Raw genomic sequence first — 25,562 nt, forward strand, 5'->3', positions numbered from 1 at the left:
CACTATAAATTTAATATAATCATTTCCTTTTAGGTTTAAAAATGTCATCACCATATTGTAAATAAATAAAAAAATCCTCAACAATTTTACAACAATTATTATTGGTTTGACTTACATCTGCATATCACTATATTTCAAAAAGAAATAAAAAGAAAAATCTCAACCAACATTACTAGATCGCCACTATAAAAAGAGAGAAACATACATATGAGAAGCAGAATTAATGGCATTCGCCCATCATGTGAGTATTAGTGAGTTTTCATTTTTTGGCGCCAAAAATTCATAAACACATTTTTACACATGTTTCATTTTGACGCATGCGTTGTTGCTATAACAAACAAATATTTATATGAAAAGTACCGCTAACTATGAGACAAGAGAGAAAAACATATGATGCAGTAACTTTGTTTTGGGAACAATTTTGCATTATTTGGGAAATTTCCTCTTGAATCGACTAAACGAGGGGGACTCTGTGTACTTAACATTCGCGGGGGGTAGGTAGTAAACGATGAAGTAGGGAAATTTTCTTCTATTGTTTGTGTGTCTGATAGATGTGGATGAATGGATACTACCAAAAAGTGCGTGCATTTTGCATTTGGCGCTTAGTTAGAAACGAGAATTCGTGCACAACGGTTGAATTCGGTTTGTTTTTTATTTAGTTCGGTTCTTTTTTCAAGCATACGACGGCATTGTATGAAAGAAATATTAGAACAACGCGTGAAATACGTTGTCTCCCATTCATCAACGAAGTATTAAAGGAATTAAATGTCTTGAAAAAAAAAAAACGAAAATTTGTCAAAAAAATATATAATAATACGAATATCAAACGAACTTAAATATATATTTTTTCTGTTGCTAATGATGATTAACATGTTGCCTTGTTCGTGTGATTGAAGAAAAAATGCAAATCAACAAATTGGCATTATTTATTTTATGTTCTATTTGAGTGGCCCCATTGAAATTTAGCAATTGTGTATAATTTATTGTCCTCCTACAATATGCAACAAAAAAATATATTTATCACACCAAAGGAGAAACAAGTATCATTAAAAAGAAAATATAAATTAAATTAATCATTAAAAAGTTCTTTGTCTTTATCAACATATGTTTAAGTGAAATCAAGTGAAAAATATTTCAAATACTACAAAAGAAAATGTAATTAAAATTAAATCATAATTTAAAATCTATCATTATCATTATGCCAATCATCATTACACACTTACCACCCTTGGAATATCTAATCTACCTATGTACAGGGATTGTCTCCTGCGGAAAATTACCTTGTTTAAAATTTAATTGAAACCTCCTGCAAGAATAATGAAAACGCACAACAACTGATGTTGTTTATTACTTTTCAACATCATTAAATATTTATTAAATCCTCAATAGCCAATGTTTCGGTGTTCCAAAGCATTTTTGGTTTATTTTCAATCCGTCCATTTATTTCACCGTAATATATCTGCAACCATTGTGTCCTAAGAATAGTTTTAGTTGGCACAGTGTGGTATATAAAAAGTTTTTTAGAAATCTTATATGGATAGGGTAAATAATTTAGAAGCAAACGAAGACGGGGAATACTTTACTTAGTCCTTTCACAGCAAACTTCATAGCTAAATAATTAAATTAGGATGGTAAAAAATGTGACTTCAAGTTCCATTATTTTTATCGACTTTTTCCAATTGTGAATAACTTGATGTTTTCCAAAAGGCAAAACGAAAAAAATTGTATAAAAAAGTCATCAAATCGTATGGCAATCAATCAGGTTAAAGTTATATATAACCCATTTCTGATACAAAGTTTGAAGATGTCGCATACATTTCAATCCTGGACATTAGCGTAGCTACACAATTTTCCTAGGGGGGGCTATAGCCCCCCTAGCTAAAACTTTATAGACTGAACTTATAGGTTCAACTAATTTCATAAAATTGAATAAAAAAATAGACATCAAAATAACTCGACAATCAATTTATAATAAAGCAACTAAAAGTACCCTACGGGAAATTGGTGCAAATTGCCACTGACGGACCTATCACAGAACTGGTACCTTTGCTCCAGTTAGGTGCAATTTTCACATTTAGTGAAATAAAATTATCAGAATAACCTTTTGTTCGACATATTTCAAAAGTTTTTTTCATTTCGGGTTCTTTTAGGAGCCCAAATTGAAAGAGATTTCTAAGAGTTTGTCCGAGACTGGTTCCTGAGGACCTGTTTATGGGTTGCTCCTGCTAAATTGTCCCAGGACGTGTCCTTTGGGATGTGTCCAATACGCGTCCTAAAATGTAAGTTTACTCCGTCAATGACAACCCCATGTTAAAGTGGACGGTCCCTTCCATACGTTTTGATCAGAACTGGGACTGGTCCATACACACCAGGAACTAGTCCTGTACCAGTTCTGTGGTTGATCCATTACCCGTAGGGTAGTTCCACACTTTTCCCAGCAAAAAATTGGGAGTTATTCTAAAGGCACAACTTTAAAAGCACTTCCAAGATTGTCTTCACAAAGAAGTTAACTATTTTAACTACACAGGAAGGTTTTTTACTTCATTTTTTATATTTTAATGCGTAATTTTTTGTTTTCTTTTTTCAAATAGTTAAAAAAAAGTGTAGGAATAAATAACACAAATTATTCAAATTTTGCCACAAAAATGCTAAATCCATTATAGAAAAATCGATAATATTTGAAAATATTCGAGGGAAATCGTTTCAAACAAGCGTTAGAATGCATTAAAAAAGTATAAAAATTATTTATTTGGGAAAATATCACAAAATTTTTAATTCACATTCAAAATACTGAATTCGGATCACACCTTAAGAAGTGATACAAATTCATTGCAACGGCTGTTGAAACGATGGACATTCGTTCTATGACAAGTTCATATTACATTCATCGCTTCTCCGCCAATTCTCCGCCAGCAGCTTTTTTGCAGCATTACTAAGATATTAATTTATGAAAGAATAGTTTTAATATCAATTACCATTTTTTTCAACTAAATCATAAGTTCCACCACAGCTTTATTTCATAAATATCAGACTTCTACCACAACCCAAGTAATTCGATTGTGCATGAAAGTCTTTAGTGGAACTTTGTGCGTTGTACGAGTATATACTTGTTTAATTTTTATAAAAATGTAAAATCGTAAATAGGTTTTCAAATTCTGGGGGGGGGGGGGAGGCTAAAATTTTTCTGGGGGGGTCTAAGCCCACTCCCCAGAGGCCTTCCTACGCTTATGATCCTGGATCGTAGCACCGGGTTTTTCCTTCTGCGTGAACCGATATTAGCTTCTTATCTGTATCATTATACATATTGAAAACACTAATTTACAAAATAAAATTTTTTCAGGTACATTTCGATGCCCTAATTCCAGAGTACGATAAGTCGACTTGGCATGTTTTGATGGAGTTCGTTGTTTATTATTCGGACTGATGTGAATTACATCCTGTCAAAAGTTGAAATTTATTGGACACTCCTATCAAAAGTTATGGTTAATATTGTACTTAGCCTGCGACTAAAGTTTTAAATAATGTCCAATCCAAAAAGGTCAAAAAACTTTGTTCGGTCTAAAGTGGTCTAATTCATTTTTAGCCATGTTCTATTATCACTATTTTGAGTTCGTACATACTAAAAAAATCTATAATAAATATGATTTTAAGACCAAAAAAGGGAATTTCTATTTTATACAGTTTTTGAGAAATTCCATTACAAAAAACTTTGAACTTGTTTCCTGTAAAATTCACTTTTTAGACATTGCATCCTTTGGAATGTAGACATCGATTTGATGAGATGTGACCTACCTCATGTATTTTGATCTGTTGAAATCGAAAAAGTAGTTTTTGAGATATCCCGTTATTTTTAGTTTTTCGCTCCCTTTTTTCACTAAACAAATTATATCTCGAGTTAGAAATGTCCGATTATATCGTTGTTGGAATTTAAATGAAAGGTATTGAGATGACGAGTAATCGAGTGTAATTGGATCAGTGATAATTTAAAATATCGATGCAAAATTTTCAAAAAATGTTTTACAATGACCCTTTTCCGCCGGAAAAGTACAAACCATTGAAAAAAAAAATGTTTCTCTTCATGGTCGTATAGATGGTACTCTAACATAAGTAATAAAACCAACTAGAAGAAAAACGACCGAAAAATGACAAAGTTATAAGCAATTCAGTGAACAAATCTGATGTTAAATCATGCAAAAATGCCACTCGGCCACACAGAAATGAGAGCAATATTCGCCTATAACAATGGTGGCATATACAGTGAGTGTCATAATAAACTGTACATAAGAATTTCATTCAAAATACATTTCATTTTAGCCTCTTTTAATTGTTTTTTGGTTTGCTACTTAAACCAAAAAATCAAAAATTAATACTTTAGACAGCACAACATTTTTCTAAAAAACACGGTTGCCACTCGAGCAAAAAATCATCAACCAAAATTTGGAGACAATTTTACCAGAAAAACTGCCAAACAAAAATTCTTATTTTGCAAAATTTTATTTCTATTGATAATTTTGTCAAAATTTTATTTCTATAGATAATTTTGTCAACATTTTATTACTATAGAAAATGTTGTCAACAATTTATTTGAATAGAAAAAAATTTATTTCTATAGAAACTGTCAATATTTTATTTCTATAGAAAATTTGGTAAAAATTTTATTTCTATAGAAAATTTTGTCAAAATTTTATTTCTATTGAAAATGTTGTCAAAATTTTATTTCAATAGAAACTGTCAATATTTTATTTCTATAGAACATTTTGTCAAAATATTATTTCTTAGAATATTTTGTCAAAATTTCATTTCTATGGAAAATTTTGTCAACATTTTTTGTCTATAGAAAATTTTGTCAAAATTCTATTTCTATAGAAAACTTTGTCAAAATTTTATTTCTACAGAAAATTTTGTCAAAATTTTATTTATATAGAAAATTTGTCAAAATTTTATTTCTATAGAAAATGTTGTCAAAATTTTATTTCTATAGAAAATTTTGTCAACATTTTATTTCCATAGAAAATTTTCTCAAAATTTTATTTCAATAGAAAATTTTGTCAACATTTTATTTCCATAGAAAATTTTATTTCTATAGAAAAATTTGTTAAAATTTTATTTCTTTAGAAAATTTTGTCAAAATTTTATTTCTATAGAAAATTTTGTCAAAATTTTATTTCTATAGAAAATTTTTCCTCAAAATTTTATTTCTATAGAAAATTTTGTCAAAATTTTATTTCTATAGAACATTTTGTCAACATTTTATTTCTATAGAAAAATTTGTCAAAAATTTTTTCTATAGAAAACTTTGTCAAAATTTTATTTCTATAAAAAATTTTGTCAAAATTTTATTTCTATAGAAAATTTTATCAAAATTTTATTTCTTAGAAAATTTTGTCAAAATTTCATTTCTCTAGAAAACTTTGTCAAAATTTTATTTATTTTATTATATATATTTTATTTATTTCTATAGAAAATTTTGTCAAAATTTTATTTCTATAGAAAATTTTGTCAACATTTTATTTCTATAGAAAATTTTGTCAAAATTTTTTTCTATAGAAAACTTTGTCAAAATTTTATTTCTATAGAAAACTTTGTCAAAATTTTATTTCTATAGAAAATTTTGTCAAAATTTTATTTCTATAGAAAATTTTATCAAAATTTTATTTCTTAGAAAATTTTGTCCAAATTTCATTTCTCTAGAAAACTTTGTCAAAATTTTATTTCTATAGAAAATTTTGTTAAATTTTTATTTCTTTAGAAAATTTTGTCAAAATTTTATTTCTTTAGAAAATTTTGTCAAAATTGTATTTCTATAAAAAAATTGTGCAAAATTTATTTACTACTTTGATTTCAGATTAAAACCATTGCGTTCACTAAGCTACAAGATTAGCTTAACCAAGGGAGGAAAAGTATGTTTGCCAAATTTATTTGGGCAAAGCCCTATAGACTGCAAGATGATTGAATGGACGGCCGTTTCGGAATAACCACATTCCTCATCAGCACCCTCTACTTGCAGCAAAACTATCAACCAATTATCAGAATATATTCGGGTAATTCACTAAACCCAAAGTGAATTACACTTGAATCTTCCGAAAAAAAGGTTTTTGATAGGTGGTTTTTGCCTAAATAAATCTTTGTACAAGCTTCTCTCTAAAATTTAATTGGATCAATTAATTTTCGTTATCATTCTGGCTTCTGTTGTAGTTGCTGGTTTATGGTAAATTGCCATGTTCGCCAGTACTGTAGTGCTATCTTCTACCACATACGTGTTTGATTGATTCCTTTTATTCCGTTATTACTTTATTAAACAATCATTTCTGCGATCCTCCTATCAGGCTACGATCCATTATTGCAGATATCAAGTCGTTCTTCATCATACACAGAAAAACATAAATATCGCTCAAATATTCCCAATTATAACAAGTATATACAGCAGTAAGTTCGGCCGGGCCGAATCTTAAATACCCACCACCATGAATCAAATATTATAGTTTCCTTTGAAATGTCAGGGGGATTTAATGACAGATGTTTTCCCAAACAGAGCAGTTCAATTAGTACACTTCTCGAAGATAAATTTAAAGATTTTACCTATGAAGCCTAAAGGGTGATACGGTCAAAATTTGGTCAAGGGAAAACGCGTGTAAATCGGTGAAATCGTTTATTTAAAAAATCAAATTAAATTTCTTTTTCAAGTTCAATTAGTATAAAATTCAGAAAAAATATTCAGTTAGGCTTTCGCTTTTCCAAATCCGAATTGCCGGGCCTCACGCTTGACACCTGCCATCAGATTTTGTACAGCCACCTTGTCCACCTTCTTCGCCGCAGAAAGCCAGTTTGCCTTGAATTGCTGCTCGTCCTTAGCAGTTTTTTTGGTCTTCTTTAGGTTCCGCTTGACAATAGCCCAGTATTTCTCAATTGGGCGGAGCTCTGGTGTGTTGGGAGGGTTCTTGTCCTTGGGAACCACCTGCACGTTGTTGGCGGCGTACCACTCCATGGCCTTTTTACCGTAATGGCAAGATGCCAAATCCGGCCAAAACAGTACGGAACAACCGTGTTTCTTCAGGAAAGGCAGCAGACGTTTATTCAAACACTCTTTCACGTAAATTTCTTGGTTGACAGTCCCGGAAGCTATAAAAATGCTGCTTTGCAAGCCACAGGTACAGATGGCTTTCCAAACCAGATATTTCTTTGCGAACTTTGACAGTTTTATGTGCTTGAAAATATCTGCTACCTTTCCCCTCCCTTTTGCCGTATAAAACTCCTGTCCCGGAAGCTGCTTGTAGTCGGCTTTGACGTAGGTTTCGTCGTCCATTACCACGCAGTCAAACTTCGTCAGCATCGTCGTGTACAGCCTCCGGGATCGCGCTTTGGCCGTCGTATTTTGTTTATCATCGCGATTTGGAGTCACTACCTTCTTGTAAGTCGATAGTCCGGGTCGTTTTTTGGCTCGATGCACGGTTGTAGAGGATACACCCAGCTTATTTGCGGCATCTCGGAGAGAGAGGTTAGGGTTTCGCTTGAAACTACCGGCAACTCTCTTTGTCGTCTCAGCGGCTTCCGGTTTTCGATTTCCCCCCCATCCAGACTTCCTGGCTGTCGACAAACGTTCCCCAAACACTTTAATTACATTAGTAACGGTTGATTTGGTAACTTTCAGCGATTTTGCCAGCTTTGCGTGCGAGTAGCTCGGATTTTCGCAATGCGCGAGCAACATTTTGATACGCTGCTCTTCTTGCTTGGACGGCATTTTGACAACTGAAGAGTGAATTCCAAAATCAAAATAGGAGCAACATTCTACACACACACCTTCAAAATGAGGGGTATTCAGGTTTTTTAAATGCAAAATTGAAAGAAATACGTCAAGTTTATATTGATCAAATTTTGACCGTATCACCCTTTAGAACATTTTGTCAAGAGTTTATTTCTATAGAAAATTTTGTCAAAATTTTATTTGTATAGAAAATTTAGTCAAAATTTTATTTCTATAGAAGATTTTATCAAAATTTTATTTCTATAGAAAATTTTGTCAAAATTTAATTCTATAGAAAATTTTGTCAAAATTTTATTTCTATAGAAAATTTGTTAAAATTGTATTTCTATAAAAAAAAATTGTCGAAATTTTATTTATTTTATTTCAGCTTAAGACCATTGCGTTGACTAAACTATAAGAGTAGCTTAACCAACAGAGGAACAGTATGTTTGTCAAAAATTTGAGCAAGGCCCTATAGATGATTGGATGGATGGCCGTTTCGGAACCACATTCTTTATCAGCATCGTCTACTTGCAGCAAAACTATCAACCAATTATCAGAATATATTCCGGTAATTCACTAAACCCAAAGTGAATTACACTTGAATCTTCCGAAACAAAGATATTTGACAGTCGGTTTTTGCCTAAATAAATCTTTTTACAAGCATCTCTCTAAAATTTAATTGGATCAATTAATTTTCGTGATCATTCTGGTTCATTTCAAACCCGTTTGTCCATTTCTCTCTACATTCTTCTGTATAGACATTAGGTAAGATTGTAGTTGCTGGTTTATGGTAAATTTTGCCATGTTCGCCAGTATTGTAGTGCTATATTCTACCACATAAGTGCTTGATTGATTCCTTTTATTCCGTTAATATTTTATTAACCCAACCGTTTTTGCGATCCTCCTATCAGGCTACGATCCACTATTGCAGATATCAAGTTATTCTTCATCATACACAGAAAAACATAAATATCGCCCAAATATTTCCAATTAAAAAATGATTGAAGTTTAAAACGTAATCAATAAAAGAGAACTTAATTGATACAATTAAATTGTTAATCAAATTAAAGAAAATTATCCTAATAACCCCAATTTTAATTAAATAACAAAAATCTCTCCAATTAAATTTGAATTTAAACGAATTTGAAACCATGGAGCGGGCAATTTATATAAATGAATTTCTATATACTTACTATTCATTGTTTCACTAAATTTTGACTTAAAAACAAAGAAAACTCCAATTATAATTATAATCACAAAATTTATAAGAATCCTTTAAACTAATAATAATAATTATGAACAAATAAATAATAATACAAACAAGTATATACGGCCGTAAGTTCGGCCAGGCCGAATCTTATGTACCCTCCACCATGGATTGCGTAGGAACTTCTACTAAAAGCTGTCATCCACAATCGAATTACTTACGTTGCGATAACACTTGCCGATGGCAAGGTATCGTAAAACTTTTTAACACTGTCTTCTACATTGTAAGTTAGCCCATAAGGGGTATATATTAAACAAAAAAAGGCCGATTAAATACGTATATAATTCAGTTTGACAAAATTTTCTATAGAAATAAAATTTTGACAAAATTTTCTATAGAAATAAAAACTTGACAAAATTTTCTATAGAAATAAAATGTTGACAAAATTTTCTATGGAAGTAAATGTTGACAAAATTTTCTATAGCAATAAAATTTTGACAAAATTTTCTATAGAAATAAAATGTTGACAAAATTTTCTATAGAAATAAAATGTTGACAAAATGTTCTATAGAAATAAAATGTTGACAAAATTGTCTATAGAAATATAATGTTGACAAAATTTTCTACAGAAATAAATTTTTTACAAATTTTTTACAATTTTGACAAAATTTTCTATGGAAATAAAATGTTGACAAACATTGGTATAGAAATAAACTTTTTACAAAACTTTCTATAGAAATGAAATTTTGACAAGACTTTCTATAGTAATAAAATTTGACAATTTTTACATGGCTGTTAGAGGCCATATACTAACGAAATGTACCAAATTTCAACCGCATCGGATGACTTTTGCTCCTCCAAGAGGCTCCGGAGGTCAAATCTGGGGATCGGTTTATATGGGAGCTATATATAATTATGGACCGATATGGACCAATTTTTGCATGGTTGTTAGAGACCATATACTAACACCACGTACTAAATTTCAATTGGATCGGATGAATTTTGCTCATCCAAGAGGCTCCAGAGTTCAAATCTGGGGATCGGTTTATATGGGAGCTATATATAATTATGGACCGATATGGACCAATTTTTGCATGCTTGTTAGAGACCGTATACTAACATCAGGTACCAAATTTCAACCGGATCGGATGAATTTTGCCCCTCCAAGAGGCTCCGGAGGTCAAATCTGGGGATCGGTTTATATGGGGGCTATATATAATTATGGACCGATATTTTGCATGGTTGTTAGAGACCGTATACTTAGACCACGTACCAAATTTCAACCGGATCGGGTGAATTTTGCTGCTCCGGAAGGCTCCGCAAGCCAAATTTGGGGATCGGTTTATATGGGGGCTATAAGTAAACGTGGGCCGATATGGCCCATTTTCAATACCATCCGACCTACATCAAAAACAACTACTTGTGCCAAGTTTCAAGTCGATAGCTAGTTTCGTTCGGAAGTTAGCGTGATTTCCACAGACGGACGGACAGCCGGACAGACGGACGGACGGACAGACGGACGGACATGCTTAGATCGACTCAGAATTTCACCACGACCCAGAATATATATACTTTATGGGGTCTTAGAGCAATATTTCGATGTGTTACAAACGGAATGACAAAGTTAATATACCCCCATCCTATGGTGGAGGGTATAAAAATAATTGATTGCCTCAATTAAAATAGTAATTAAATTTTGCGATTACATTTTTAATTGAACCAATTAAAAATTAATTGAAAAGTATATCAGGACATAAAAAAATATTTACTAAATGTGACTGAGGTTTAAAAAGATCCCATTCATTAAACTTTTCTATGTTGGCTCGGTGGCTCACACATTTCTGAGTCTTCAGCCTTGTAAAGCTTCCGTATAGGTTGCGTTTAACATTGTGCGACATGCAGTTTCGTTTATCTAAAATTTAGTTCCTGAGGAAAATTTCTTTGGATGTACTTGTGCGTACAACAACTCTATTCAGTTTATATGGAAAATCAGTTAAAAGTAAAGTGAAGGTAAAATCGACTTAGGATGTGTGTACCTACACTGAAAAAAAAAAGTATGCCCGGTCCAAAGATTTTGTCTTTACCTTAAAAAATTTGGTATTGATTCCGAGCCAAAGAAGCGGAGAATACAAGTAAGGATACTTTTAAGACACAATTCTCTTTTAAATTTGGGTTTTGTGTACTTGCTTCTAGGAAGCAAATTTTAACTTTTCGCTTTTTCAGCTTTTTTCTTCATATGCTATCAAAGTCCTTTAAAAACGAGTTAACAACAACTTTATTTTCCAAATTAAGACTCGACTTCCAGTAGAAATATGTTTCATGTCCTATATTTGAATGATTTTTTTGCTTTGTAGTCAAGATGCAAAAAGACAACAAATTTAAAGACAATTTCATTAAATTTAAGGACAATACGACTTCATTGTAAACTTTATCGACTTTTCGACAAGGAAAAAACTCTATATAAGAGAAATGCGTCTTCAATGCTAAACAAAATTTGCATTCGTATTTTAAAAACATGAAATCTTTGACCTCACGACAATATTTTTCAGTGTTATCTTGGTGTAGTGTTGAAGTATATTGATGGTCAGGCATATGCGAAATTAAGAACTTTATGGCACACACAGCGATTTACGCCGCTCAAGACAAGGGTTATCTTAGCTAAGAGTTATGTCTTGCCAGGATTGTTGTATGGAAGTGAACTATTTTCGGGTTGCGATGCCGGAAGCAGACGGAAGTTGAATGTTGTTTACAATAATATTGTGAGATAGGTTTATGGATTGAGGCGCTTTGACCATATCACCAGATACAGGGAACTTCTTTATGGCGTGTCATTCGATAACTTGTTGAGAATCCGACAACTTTTGTTCCTTCATAGAATTATTTATACGCGTGAACCTAGGTACCTATATGATAGGCTTCGCTTCGCGAGGTCTAACAGGGGTAAGAAATTAGTTCCTTTGCGGCATCGAAGTCTGGTTTCAACTTGGCATTTCTTCACACATGCGATATGTGTCTGGAATGTACTCCCTCGTAACATACAATGAAACAGGAACACATTAGATTTCAAAAACGTATTATTTTCCCATTATTCAAATTTATTCAAATTATAATCATTTAATAATTATTTTTGTATTTAATTTTAATAATTATTTTTGTTTATTGTTTCCTTTAAAATTATAATATTTTCTCTTAATTCTTTAATTGTATTTTTAGATTTTTTTTTGTTTCGCTTTTCTTTATTTATTTGAACCTAACGTAACTTGTTATTAAATTACTAACGGCCATTTTCATGTAGCTCCGATAGGCTTTAACTGCCAGTTAACAGAAAGTAAATTGCAAATATCTTCTCTCCAGTTAACTTTAACTGAAAAGTTTTCGTCAGTTAAGTTCCTAATTGGCATATGGAATATATATGTGAGATGACAGCTTCGTCCATAATACGGTTTAAAAGTTGGTTAGTTAACGGAACACTAACGGAGCTTTATGAAAATGGGTGTAAGAGGAAATACTTTTTAACGAAAATTCCTGTACAGTAAATATAAGTCGTATGACTTGTTGTGCAGGATAAATAAATAAATAAATAAATAAAAATATGCATGTTACCAGGATGTGAAGCGTAATTTCATATCCTTTATCAAAAAAAAAAAAAATCTTTAAACAAAATCCTGTGATCCCCTAAATTTAGTTATTCCAAATACATTTAACTGAACACATGTATAGAAGAACGACACTACTATAAATCTTAAAGCTTAATTTATGTTTTCTTTTTTCTTTTTCCTTTTTCTCTCTCGTCTCGTTTCCGCCACATAACAATTGAAATAAACTTCAGATATCCTTAGTTCATTGCATACACATCAAATATCGACATCATTTAACAAATTTCGATTCATTTTTGAAAGAACAACTCCAGAGAATCATTTCGTTGTTACTATATCATCACGGTGCTGCCACCAAAGCTGCTATTGGATTTTATTTCTACATTTCTTCAAACATCATTTTCTTCTTTGTTTATATTATTTATAAAGGTAAGTTTAAAATGTTTAATTTTGTATAAAATTGGGTCTTTGTATTACATATAAGTATGGTATAGATACATTACAAACACTTGCCATTTTAGTACACGTACATATGCAATTTTATTACCTTGACAAAATTAACCCTCTAATGCCCCAATTTTTTTGCCAGCTGATTCAGTTTTCAATGTTAACGACACAAAAGCAAGAGAACTAAGCAAGAAAGATTTATACGGTAAAATTCAGCATATGCTGCAAAGCCTCTTGAATAGTTTCAAATAAGTTTTCTTTTTATTTTGCTCATTTTTGTTGTCTTAAGGTGTGTTTTACCAAAAGCTTCCTTATTAATGCCCAAGCCCGCCTTTAGAGGGTTAATTATATAAAATGTTTTTTTTTTTGTAAAAAATATTTCTTTTAAAATTTATTTCGATTTTTTTACTTTTATTTTTTAAGTTTTGTCGAAATTTTTACCAATAGACAATTTTATCGATATTTTTTATCTCTACAAAATTTACTCAATATATTTTGTCTATAGAAAATATTATCAAAATTTTCTATTTATAGTTTTTTTTTTTTTTTTAATTGTAATCTTTTAAACGTTTTTTTCAAACGTTTATCTATGGAAAATTCCGTTGGAAGTTTTGTCCCTAGAAAATTTCTTTGAAGTTTATTATCTAAAGAATTTATTGTCGAAACGTTTTTTACCTACACAGAAAAAATATCTCCAAAATATTTAATTGAAGTTGAAATCATAATCAGTTAAAAACATTAATTGAAACAATTAACATTGATTGATTCAATTAACTTAATTGATCTAGCTTTATATCTAGGATCAATAAAATTAAAATTATGATTAGTTAGGATACAGACCTTATTTATCGAATTTTCATTCCCTACATGCTATATATTATTAACGCCGTTAAGTAAAAAAAATGCCAGTTTAAAACTCCAAGTTATAACAAATACTTCAAAATAAACAAGTAAGGAAAGTCTAAAGTCGGACGGGGCCGTGTATATTATACCCTGCACCACTTTGTAGATCTAAATTTTCGATACCATATTACATCCGTCAAATGTGTTGGGGGCCATATATAAAGGTTTGTCCCAAATACATACATTTAAATATCACTCGATTTGGACAGAATTTGATAAACTTTTACAAAATCTATAGACTCAAAATTTAAGTCGGCTAATGCACTAGGGTGGAACACAATGTTAGTAAAAAACCAGTAAGGAAAGTCTAAAGTCGGGCGGGGCCGACTATATTATACCCTGCACCACTTTGTAGATCTAAATTTTCGATACCATATATATAAAGGTTTGTCCCAAATACATAAATTTAAATATCACTCGATCTGGAAGAATTTGATAGACTTCTACAAAATCTATAGACTCAAAATTTAAGTCGGCTAATGCACTAGGGTGGAACACAATGTTAGTAAAAAAATATGGGAAACGTTTAAATCTGAAGCAATTTTAAGGAAACTTCGCAAAAGTTTATTTATGATTTATCGCTCGATGTATATATGTATTAGAAGTTTAGGAAAATTAGAGTCATTTTTACAACTTTTCGACTAAGCAGTGGCGATTTTACAAGGAAAATGTTGGTATTTTGACCATTTTTGTCGAAATCAGAAAAACATATATATGGGAGCTATATCTAAATCTGAACCGATTTCAACCAAATTTGGCACGCATAGCTACAATGCTAATTCTACTCCCTATGCAAAATTTCAACTAAATCGGAGTTAAAAATTGGCCTCTGTGGTCATATGAGTGTAAATCGGGCGAAAGCTTTATATGGGAGATATATCCAAATCTGAACAGATTTCAAGCAAATTTGGCACGCATAGTTACAACGCTAATTCTACTCCCTATGCAAAATTTCAACTAAATCGGAGCAAACAATTGGCCTCTGTGGGCAAATGAGTGTAAATCGGGCGAAAGCTATATCTAAATCTGAACCGATTTTGCTGATATTTTGCAAGTTTTTCGAGACTCATAAAATATTCGGATGTACGGAATTTGAGGAAGATCGGTTGATATACACGCCAATTATGATCAGATCGGTGAAAAATATATATGGCAGCTATATCTAAATCTGAACCGATTTTTTCCAAAATCAATAGAGATCGTCTTTGAGCCGAAACAGGATCCTATACCAAATTTTAGGACAATCGGACTAAAACTGCGAGCTGTACTTTGCACACAAACATACATCAACAGACAGACAGACGGACAGACAGACGGACAGACAGACGGACAGACAGACAGACGGACATCGCTAAATCGACTCAGAATTTAATTCTAAGCCGATCCGTATACTAAAAGGTTGGTCTATGATTACTCCTTCTTGGCGTTACATACAAATGCATAAACCTATTATACCCTGTACCACAGTAGTGGTGAAGGGTATAAAAATATGGGAAACATTTAAATCTGAAGCAATTTTAAGGAAACTTCGCAAAAGTTTATTTATTATTTATCGCTCGATATATATGTATTAGAAGTTTAGGGAAATTAGAGTCATTTTTACAACTTTTTGACTAAGCAGTGGCGATTGTACAAGGAAAATGTTGGTATTTTGACCTTTTTTGTCGAAATCAGAAACACACACATATATATATATATATATATATATATATATATATATATATATATATATATATATATATATATATATATATATATATATATATATATATATATATATATATATATATATATATATATATATATATATATATATATATATATATATATATATATATATATATATATATATATATATATATATGGGAGCTATATCTAAATCTGAACCGATTTCAAACAAATTTGGCACGCTTAGCAACAATGCTAATTCTACTCCCTGTGCAAAATTTCAACTAAATCGCAGCAAAAAATTGGCCTCTGTGGTCATATGAGTGTAAATCGGGCGAAAGCTATATATGGGAGCTATATCTAAATCTCAACCGATTTCAACCAAATTTAGCACGCATAGCTACAATGCTAATTCTACTCCCTGTGCAAAATTTCAATGAAATCGGAGTAAAAGATTGGCCACTGTGGTCATATGAGTGTAAATCGGGCGAAAGCTATATATGGGAGCTATATCTAAATCTGAACCGATTTCAATAAAATTTGGCACAGTTGACTACACTACTAATTGTACTCCTAGTGAAAATTTCAACCAAATTGGGGTAAAGCTCTGGCTTCTGGGACCGTATTAGTCCATATCGGGCGAAAGATGTCATTGAGCTTAACATGGAATCGGGCAGCACTCAGTGATAAGAGAGAAGTTCACCAATGTGGTATCACAATGGACTGAATAGTCTAAGTGAGCCTGATACATCGGGCTGCCACCTAACCTAACCTAACCTATCGGGCGAAAGATATATATGGGAGCTATATCTAAATCTGAACCGATTTCAATAAAATTTAGCACACTTGACTATAGTACAAATTGTTCTTCTTGTGCAAAATTTTAAGCAAATTAGGGTAAAACTCTGGCTTCTGGGGCCATATAAGTCCATATCGGGCGAAATATATATATGGGAGCTATATCTAAATCTGAACCGATTTCTTTCAAAATCAATAGGGATCTATTCTGAGCCAAAACACATACTTGTGCCAAATTTGAAGTCGATTGGACTAAAACTGCGACCTGATTACAAAAATGTGTTCATGGACAGACGGACATGGCTATATCGACTCACGAGCCCACCCTGAGCATTTTTGCCAAAGACACCATGTGTCTATCTCGTCTCCTTCTGGGTGTTGCAAACATATGCACTAACTTATAATACCCTGTTCCACAGTGTGGCGCAGGGTATAAATATGATGTTGGATTTGACAAATGAATGAATTTTCATGAAGAATATAAACTTGTCCTAGGTTCAATGCCAACTTCGACCAAACGCCAAAAGTTTTTCATCGTCTGATTATCCCCTCTCAGTAAGGCTGGTGACATTTCTGCGTGTTTCAAAGCTACTCTAAGCGGTTTCACCATAAGGTGGAACGCCTTATCATTGAGCTAAACATATAATCGGATAGAAATCTTTTATAAGAGAGAAGTTCATATACATTGACTGAATAGTCTAAGTGAGTCTAAAATAACCGGAATGGAAGCTAATTAAAAGTTGAAAATTCACATTCCACCAAGGGGTCGAACGAGTAACATTAAGTGCTCTTGTTCAGGGGTGCGTATACTTGACACTATGGAACATTTTTATTCGCCACACTATGTCACAGCAACTGAAACATTTTGAACATCTCATTCTATATATGTACATACATTGACAACAAGTGATAAAACGCCTAAAAATTGAGCTGCTTCTCAGTCATGTATTGAGAATTTCTAATTATTATATTCAAATGTGCCACCGTGGTGCAATGGTTAGCATTTCTGAGGGTTTCCAAGCTTCTCTAAGTGGTTTCACTGCAATGTGGAACGCAGTTCGGACTCGGCTATAAAAAGGAGGTTCCTTATCATTGAGCCTAACATGGAATCGGGCAGCACTCAGTGATAAGAGAGAAGTTCACCAATGTGGTATCACTATGGACTGAATAGTCTAATTGAACCTGATACATCGAGCTGCCACCTAACCTAACCTAACCATATTCAAATGTGGGTTACTGAGTAAATCCTAATTTATATTAAATTTTAAATAATATTTCATTTGACTGAAATATTGAATCTTGGGATTTACGATAAAAAGCTTGCTATATTTCATGACATTTTTTTTTATAAATTAAGTTTAAGATATAATGCCTCCATATTCGATGATATTCTTATTCTGTAATATAAAACTCGAATCAATTTACTAATGCCATCCTCAAGGCTTCTCTCTTGTTTTCTATTCCTATGGAATTATTTGTATTGTTGAATCACTTCAAGGCGCACTTCAATCTATCCTGTTGCATATGTCCTTTGAACACTGTGTCTGAGGGAAATTGAAATTGATTACATTTGTAGTGCCAATGTCGCTTTAAAATAATAAACCTACATTCTGCCTGTACCAAGTAAAAACTAGAAATGTCGAATCGGGATAGACGGACATACCACTCATACATATCCAGTAATAACAAATGACGCATTACTTCTTCTATGTTGTTCCCACATTCCTTGAGAATGTCAAATGGCATAGACAACAATTTCGCCCATCACTTGAAGGATAAATACAGACTACAAAGACTAAGGAGACGATGTGCCAAGAACTGAAGTAGAAATGAAATACGAGAATGCGTAATGCAAATTTTATTGCCTGCTGCTGTGGGGACTGGATTGGACTGGACTGAGTGACTGACATAGCCAGGGAGTAGTACTCGTATACTCCATACATGCCACAGATATTTTGAAAGATGAGACATGGTGACTCAAGTATTTGCATTGTAGATAAATGGAAGAACAAATATTATGTCTCTTGCAAAATGACTAGAAAGTTAATTTGGCATGTATGCAATTTATTTGGTACATAATCAGTATCATGGCTCCTTTGGAAAGCCACAGAAATGGAGCCCAGTTTGTATGCCCACAAAACATACTCAACTATGCTAAACTGGATCTTAGTATTCTCTCCAAAAAATACATAGAAATAGGCTTTTGTGATATGTAGATTTTGAACTTCAACTTTTTTTTTTAAGGGAAACCGTCGTCGTTAGTTTATAGTTGTGTCAAAAAGTAAATGGAAATACCACTCTGAACCGGTGTGGCCAGTATTTTAGCTCTTGTTCCCAAAAATCCCTAATTTGAACCGACATTTTTGAAGGCTTTATTTTCAATTTTCATTCATTTCTATAAAAATTTTTGTCAACATTTTATTTCAATAGAAAATTTTGTCGAAATTTTATTTCAAAAGAAATTTTTTTCAAAATTTTATTTCTATAGAAAATTTTGTCAAAATTTTATTTCTATATAATATTTTGTCAAAATTTTACGTCTATAAAAATTTTGTCAAAATTCTATTTCTATAGAAAATTTTATCAAAATTTTTTTCTATAGAAAATTTTCTCAAAATTTTATTTCTGTATGAAATTTTCTCAAAATTTTATTTCTATAGAAAATTTTGTCAAAATTTTATTTCTATAGAAAATTTTGTCAAAATTTTATTTCTATAGAACATTTTGTCAAAATTTTATTTCTATAGAAAATTTTGTCAAAATTTTATTTCTATAGAAAATTTTAATACAATATTTTGTCAAAATTTTACGTCTATAAAAATTTTGTCAAAATTTTTTGTCTATAGAATAATTTCTCAAAATTTTATTTCTATAAAAAATTTTGTCAATATATTATTTTTATAGAAAATTTTTCAAAATTTCTTTCTATAGAACATTTTGTCAAAATTTTATTTCTATAGGAAATTTTGTAAATTTTTTTCTATAGAAAATTTTCTCTACATTTTATTTCTATATGAAATTTTCTCAAAATTTTATTTCTATAGAAAATTTTCTCAAAATTTTATTTCTATAGAAAATTTTCTCAAAATTTTATTTCTATAGAAAATTTTGTCAAAAATTAATTTCTATAGGAAATTTAGTATTTTTTCTATAGGAAATTGTGTAAATTTTTTTCTATAGGAAATTTTGTAAATTTTATTTCCATAGAAAATTTTGTCAAAATTTTATTTCTATAGAAAATTTTGTCAAAATTTTATTTCTATAGAAAATTTTGTCAACATTTTATTTCTATCAGAAATTTTGTGAGAATTTTATTTCTATAAAAATTTTGTTAAAATTTTATTTCTATAGAAAATTTTGTCAAAATTTTATTTCTATAGAAAATTTTCTGAATGTTATTTCTATAGAAAATGTTCTCAAAATTTTATTTCTATAGAAAATTTAGTCAAAATTTTATTTCTATAGACAATTTCGACAAAATGTTGTTTCTATAGAAACTTTTCTGAATGTTTCATTTCTATTGGAGATTTTGTTGAGATGTTATTTCTATATAAAATGTTCTTTTTTACTGGAAAATGTTCTTTTATTTCTATAGAAAATTTTGTCAAAATTTTATTTCTATAGAAAATTTTGTCAACACTTTTATTTCAACAGAATATTTTGTCAAAATTTTATTTCAATAGAAAATTTTGTCAAGATTTTATTTCAATAGAAAAGTTTGTCAAAATTTTATTTCTACAGAAAACTTTTTCATAATTTTATTTCTTTTCAATTTTTTTTTTCAAAATTTTTTTACTGTAGAACATTTTCTTAACATTTTATGTATACAGAAAATTTTCTCAAAATTTTATGTCAATAGAAAATTTTCTCAAAATTTTATTTCTATATAAAATTTTTATTTCTTTTCATTTCTTTGGATTTTTTTATCATTTTATATATACAGTAAATTTTCTCAAAATTTTAGTCAATAGAAAATATTCTATTTTTATGTTAGCCTGATATCAATGCAGGCTGGTTCAATGTCCAAATCATTTAAACTAGAAATTTTTACAATATTTATTCAAGCTTATTGGACAGGAAGATTAAGGAATTGACATCATTAAGTTACTGAAAAGAAAATGCCAGATACCCATCTCGCAAGCCTGACTATACATATATGTTTCAGTGTTGGCCACTACACATTTCCATAGTCTTTAGCGAGATCTCAAAATTGTATGTCAATAGAAAATATTCTCAAAATTTTATTTCTATAGAAAATTTTGTCAAAATTTTATTTCTATGAAAAATTTTGCCAAAATTTTATTTCCATAGGATTTTTTTTTCTGTAGAAAATTTTCTCAAAATTTTATGTTATTTCTATAGAAATTTTTTTCTCATTTTATTTCTGTAGAAAATGTTGTCAAAAAAAAAAAAACATTTTGTCATTATACTCCTACGAACCGATCCAATGGTATCATTTCCATCGTACCAATAAGTATATTCACCTTTGATACTAAACTCGAATTATTGTAAACATTTCCACTAAAGTCTATTAACAACGTAATCAAAATTTTAACGCTAGAATATTTTAAATTCTTCCCCTCTCCTCAGAAGAGTTTAATGCTTTGAACAAAATATTCTGTATTTGATAATTAAACATTTTCCCTAAACAAATGTTTCTATATATAGTAACATTTGATCGTTTATCGGGAATCGATTGGAACTGAAGTTGTATTGTTTGTATGTTGTCTATCAGAGACGTTGTAAGATGAAATGATGCCCCCTGCTGTTTGGGTTAAATTTTCTTGAATACCGCAAAACTACCACTAACACCACACCGTTACTGGCAATGGAAATCATACAAACGCTAAATACCGTGCCAGCATCATGAAAATGAACAAAATTTATGGGAGTATTTTTTTACGGGGGCCAAACTTAAGCATAGCAAATTATTGTCGTATTCATTGCATGAAGGCATGCCAACTCGGTCACAGCTCTCAGTACACCATTGCAAAAAATAAAAATTTTGTTGAAATTTCAATAACATAGAGAATTTCGACGAAATTCTTTTCCATTTTTTGGAGCATTTCTTTCGACCTGTTGACATCAAACGTTTTTTGAGCGATTGACAAATTGTGTGGGATCCAACAAATTTTTTGACGGTGAAATGTTCATGCAATATTGAATGTATGCTAGTCCCACTAATGCTTAAGGTTGTCTCAATATCAAGTTTGGTCCCATGACGGTCTTGCAATATCGCTTGGCGCACAGCATCAGAGGTTTCCGGAACAACTACTGATTTTGGATGACTTTCCCAAAATTCGTCTTGGAGTGAACCTCGATTGAATTCACCATACCATCGATAAACACCGGTCCGTCATCCTTCATCGTAAAAATCTGAAATAAATTCGAGTTGATCCACGTCGAAAGTTGTGGAAAATAATGGCACGAAAATGTTTACGATTAAATTCCATGTTCTGGACGAGATGATCTTGCTGCAGAAATGTACCACGTTCACCGTCCAAAAATAACATTATCCTCTTGAAACCGTTTCAGGTGATTTCTTCTCTAATTTATTGAACTTTATTATTTTATTTCTGAAAATTTAGGCTATATATTGAATATAGAAAATCGTATAACATTATTTTTGTCAAAATTTTATTTCTATAGAAAATTTTGTCAAATTTGTATTTCTATCGAAAATTTGGTCAAAAGTTTATTTCTATAGAAAAGTTTCTCAAAATCTTTTTTTTATTGAAAATGTCAAAATTTTATTTCTATAGAAAATTTTGTCAAAATTTTATTTTTTTACAGGAAATTTTGTCAAAATTTTATGTCTATAGAAAATTTCGTCCAAATTTTATTTCTATAGAAAATTTAATCAAAATTGTATTTCTATAGAAATTTTTGTCAACATTTTATTTCTATAGAAAATTTTATGAAAATTTTATTTCTATAGATTCTTTTTTCAAATTTTTATTTTTATAAGAAGTTTCTCAAAATTTTATTTTTATAGAAAATTTTGTCAAAATTTTATTTCTATAGAAAATTTTGTCAAAATTTTATTTCTATAGAAAATTTTGCCAAAATTTTATTTCTATAGAAAATTTTGTCAAAATTTTATTTCTATAGAAAATTTTGTCAAAATTTTATTTCTATAGAAAACTTTGTCAAAATTTTATTTCTATAGGAAATTTTGTTCAAATTTTATTTCTATAAAAAATTTTCTCCAAATTTTATTTCTATAGAAAAGTTTCTCAAAATTTTATTTTTATAGAAAATTTTATTTCTTTAGAAAATTTTGTCAAAATTTTATTTTTACAGGAAATTTTGTCAAAATGTTATGTCTATAGGAAATTTTGTCTAAATCTTATTCCTCTAGAAAATTTTGTCAAAATTTTATTTCTATAGAAAATTTTGTCAAAATTTTATGTCTAAAGGGTGATACGGTCAAAATTTGGTCAAGGGAAAACGCGTGTAAATCGGTGAAATCGTTTATTTAAAAAATCAAATTAAATTTCTTTTTCAAGTTCAATTAGTATAAAATTCAGGAAAAATATTCAGTTAGGCTTTCGCTTTTCCAAATCTGAATTGCCGGGTCTCACGCTTGACACCTGCCATCAGATTTTGTACAGCCACCTTGTCCACCTTCTTCGCCGCAGAAAGCCAGTTTGCCTTGAACTGCTGCTCGTCCTTAGCAGTTTTTTCGGTCTTCTTTAGGTTCCGCTTGAAAATAGCCCAGTATTTCTCAATTGGGCGGAGCTCTGGCGTGTTGGGAGGGTTCTTGTCCTTGGGAACCACCTGCACGTTGTTGGCGGCGTACCACTCCATGGCCTTTTTACCGTAATGGCAAGATGCCAAATCCGGCCAAAACAGTACGGAACAACCGTGTTTCTTCAGGAAAGGCAGCAGACGTTTATTAAAACACTCTTTCACGTAAATTTTTTGGTTGATAGTCCCGGAAGCTATGAAAATTCTGCTTTTCAAGCCACAGGTACAGATGGCTTGCCAAACCAGATATTTCTTTGCGAACTTTGACAGTTTTATGTACTTGAAAATATCTGCCACCTTTCCCCTTCCTTTTGCCGTATAAAACTCCTGTCCTGGGAAGCTGCTTGTAGTCGGCTTTGACGTAGGTTTCGTCGTCCATTACCACGCAGTCAAACTTCGTCAGCATCGTCGAGTACAGCCTCCGGGATCGCGCTTTGGCCGTCGTATTTTGTTTATCATCGCGATTTGGAGTCACTACCTTCTTGTAAGTCGATAGTCCGGCTCGTTTTTTGGCTCGATGCACGGTTTTAGACGATACACCCAGCTTATTTGCGGCATCTCGGAGAGAGAGGTTAGGGTTTCGCTTGAAACTACCGGCAACTCTCTTTGTCGTCTCAGCGGCTTCCGGTTTTCGATTTCCCCCCGATCCAGACTTCCTGGCTGTCGACAAACGTTCCCCAAACACTTTTATTACATTTGTAACAGTTGATTTGGCAACTTTTAGCGATTTTGCCAGCTTTGCGTGCGAGTAGCTCGGATTTGCGCGATGCGCGAGTAAAAAATTTTATTTCTATAGAAAATTTTGTCAAAATTTTATTTCTATAGAAAATTTTGTCAAAATTTTATTTCTATAGAAAATTTTGTCAAAATTTTATTTCTATAGAAAATTTTGTCAAAATTTTATTTCTATAGAAAATTTTGTCAAAATTTTATTTCTATAGAAAATTTTGTCAACGTTTTATTTCTTTAGAATATTTTTTCAAATTTTTATTTCTATAGAAAATTTTGTCAAAATTTTATTTCTATAGAAAATTTTGTCAAAATTTTATTTCTATAGAAAATTTTGTCAAAATTTTATTTCTATAGAAAATTTTGTCAAAATCTTATTTCTATAGAAAGTTTTGTCAACATTTTATTTCTAAGGAAAATGTTGTCAAAATTTTATTTCTTTAGAAAATTTTTTCAAATTTTTATTTCTATAAGAAGTTTTCTTTCTATGGAAAATGTTGTAAAAATTTTATTTCTTTAGTAATTTTTTTCAAATTTTGTCAATATTTTATTTCTATAGAAAATTTTTTAAAATTTTTATTTCTATAAGAAGTTTTCTCAAAATTTTATTTATATAGAAAGTTTTCTCAAAATTTTATTTTTATAGAAAACTTTCTCAAAATTTTATTTCTGTAGAAAATTTTTTCAAAATTTTATTTTTATTTAATTTTTTTTGCTATAGATATGTTTCGTGTGTACATTTTTCTTGTTTTCTCTTGAAAATGGTGTAGTACACTAGCTAGACATCGACCCCTTTATGTGATTCTTCATCACAATTTTTATGCGTGTTTTCATTGGAATTTTATTTGAGAAATTTTCCCATTTGTGAAGCAAAACGAAATCATCTAGCGTCACAAGCCATGAAGACGACTGCCATTGCCGAGTGTTGCTGCGTGGACCATTTGGAACACCTCGTATTAAGTGGCTATTAAATAGAGGGCATCATCATATTTTTGTGTGTCTTTAGTGGTTGAATTCTGTTGTTTTTTCGCCGGTTTTTTTTTTTGTATTTGTTAATGGGCCTTTTTCTATAGGCCTTCCTTCATGCTTGAGTTTTCGTGAGCTCTATTATCGAGATTTTTCTCGTTTTCGTATTTTTGTTTTTTGGTATTTTATTTTATGTTCATAAAAAACTAATAAAATACATTGTAATGCGAATTTAACATGAAAAAAAGTAAACAGAGAATGAGAAAAAGATTATTTTGTGCCCTTTGCAAAATGTTTTTTGATAGGAGGTGGTCTCTTAATAATGATGACCATTAGGACCTGAAAAGCCAAAAAAAAAAATGTTAAGATTATTTTTTGCATCTTCAATTGCTGTAAAATATTCTTATTTGTTTTGTCTGATGCAAACTATACGAGTATACATATAAAAATTATTTTTTTTTCTGCAATTTAATGTAATGATTTGGATTTGGGCTGTTAAAAATTTCTGATAAATTTTAGGGGTTTTTTGAATTGGTGGTCTGCCTACTGCATGATATTTCAAAAATTTGTGATAAAACCGAACAATAAATTAAAGGATTTTTTAGTGCGAAATAAATTGTTAACCCTTGTTGTATATACGTAAGCTTTATTTAAATGATATACACTTGTTTGTGAGAACACACAATTTTACAATCTTAGTGGTATTTAACTCATTTGGGATTTTAAGCCATATTTTAGACTTGTTTGTTTATAC

General features: G+C 30.7%; 1 protein-coding gene across 1 annotated transcript in view; it reads left to right on the plus strand.

The window, feature by feature from the left end:
- The window catches only part of LOC142228676 (uncharacterized), a 596,821-nt gene continuing 571,259 nt past the window's right edge, over nt 1-25,562 (plus strand). The window contains exons 1-2 of the mRNA XM_075299164.1: nt 1-241; nt 12,781-12,976. Coding sequence (XP_075155279.1) covers nt 224-241; nt 12,781-12,976 — 214 coding nt within the window. The 5' untranslated portion in view covers nt 1-223. The remainder of the gene's footprint in view (nt 242-12,780; nt 12,977-25,562) is intronic.

The sequence above is a fragment of the Haematobia irritans genome, chromosome 3 (genome assembly GCF_050003625.1).
Source record: "Haematobia irritans isolate KBUSLIRL chromosome 3, ASM5000362v1, whole genome shotgun sequence".
NCBI lineage: Eukaryota > Metazoa > Arthropoda > Insecta > Diptera > Muscidae > Haematobia > Haematobia irritans.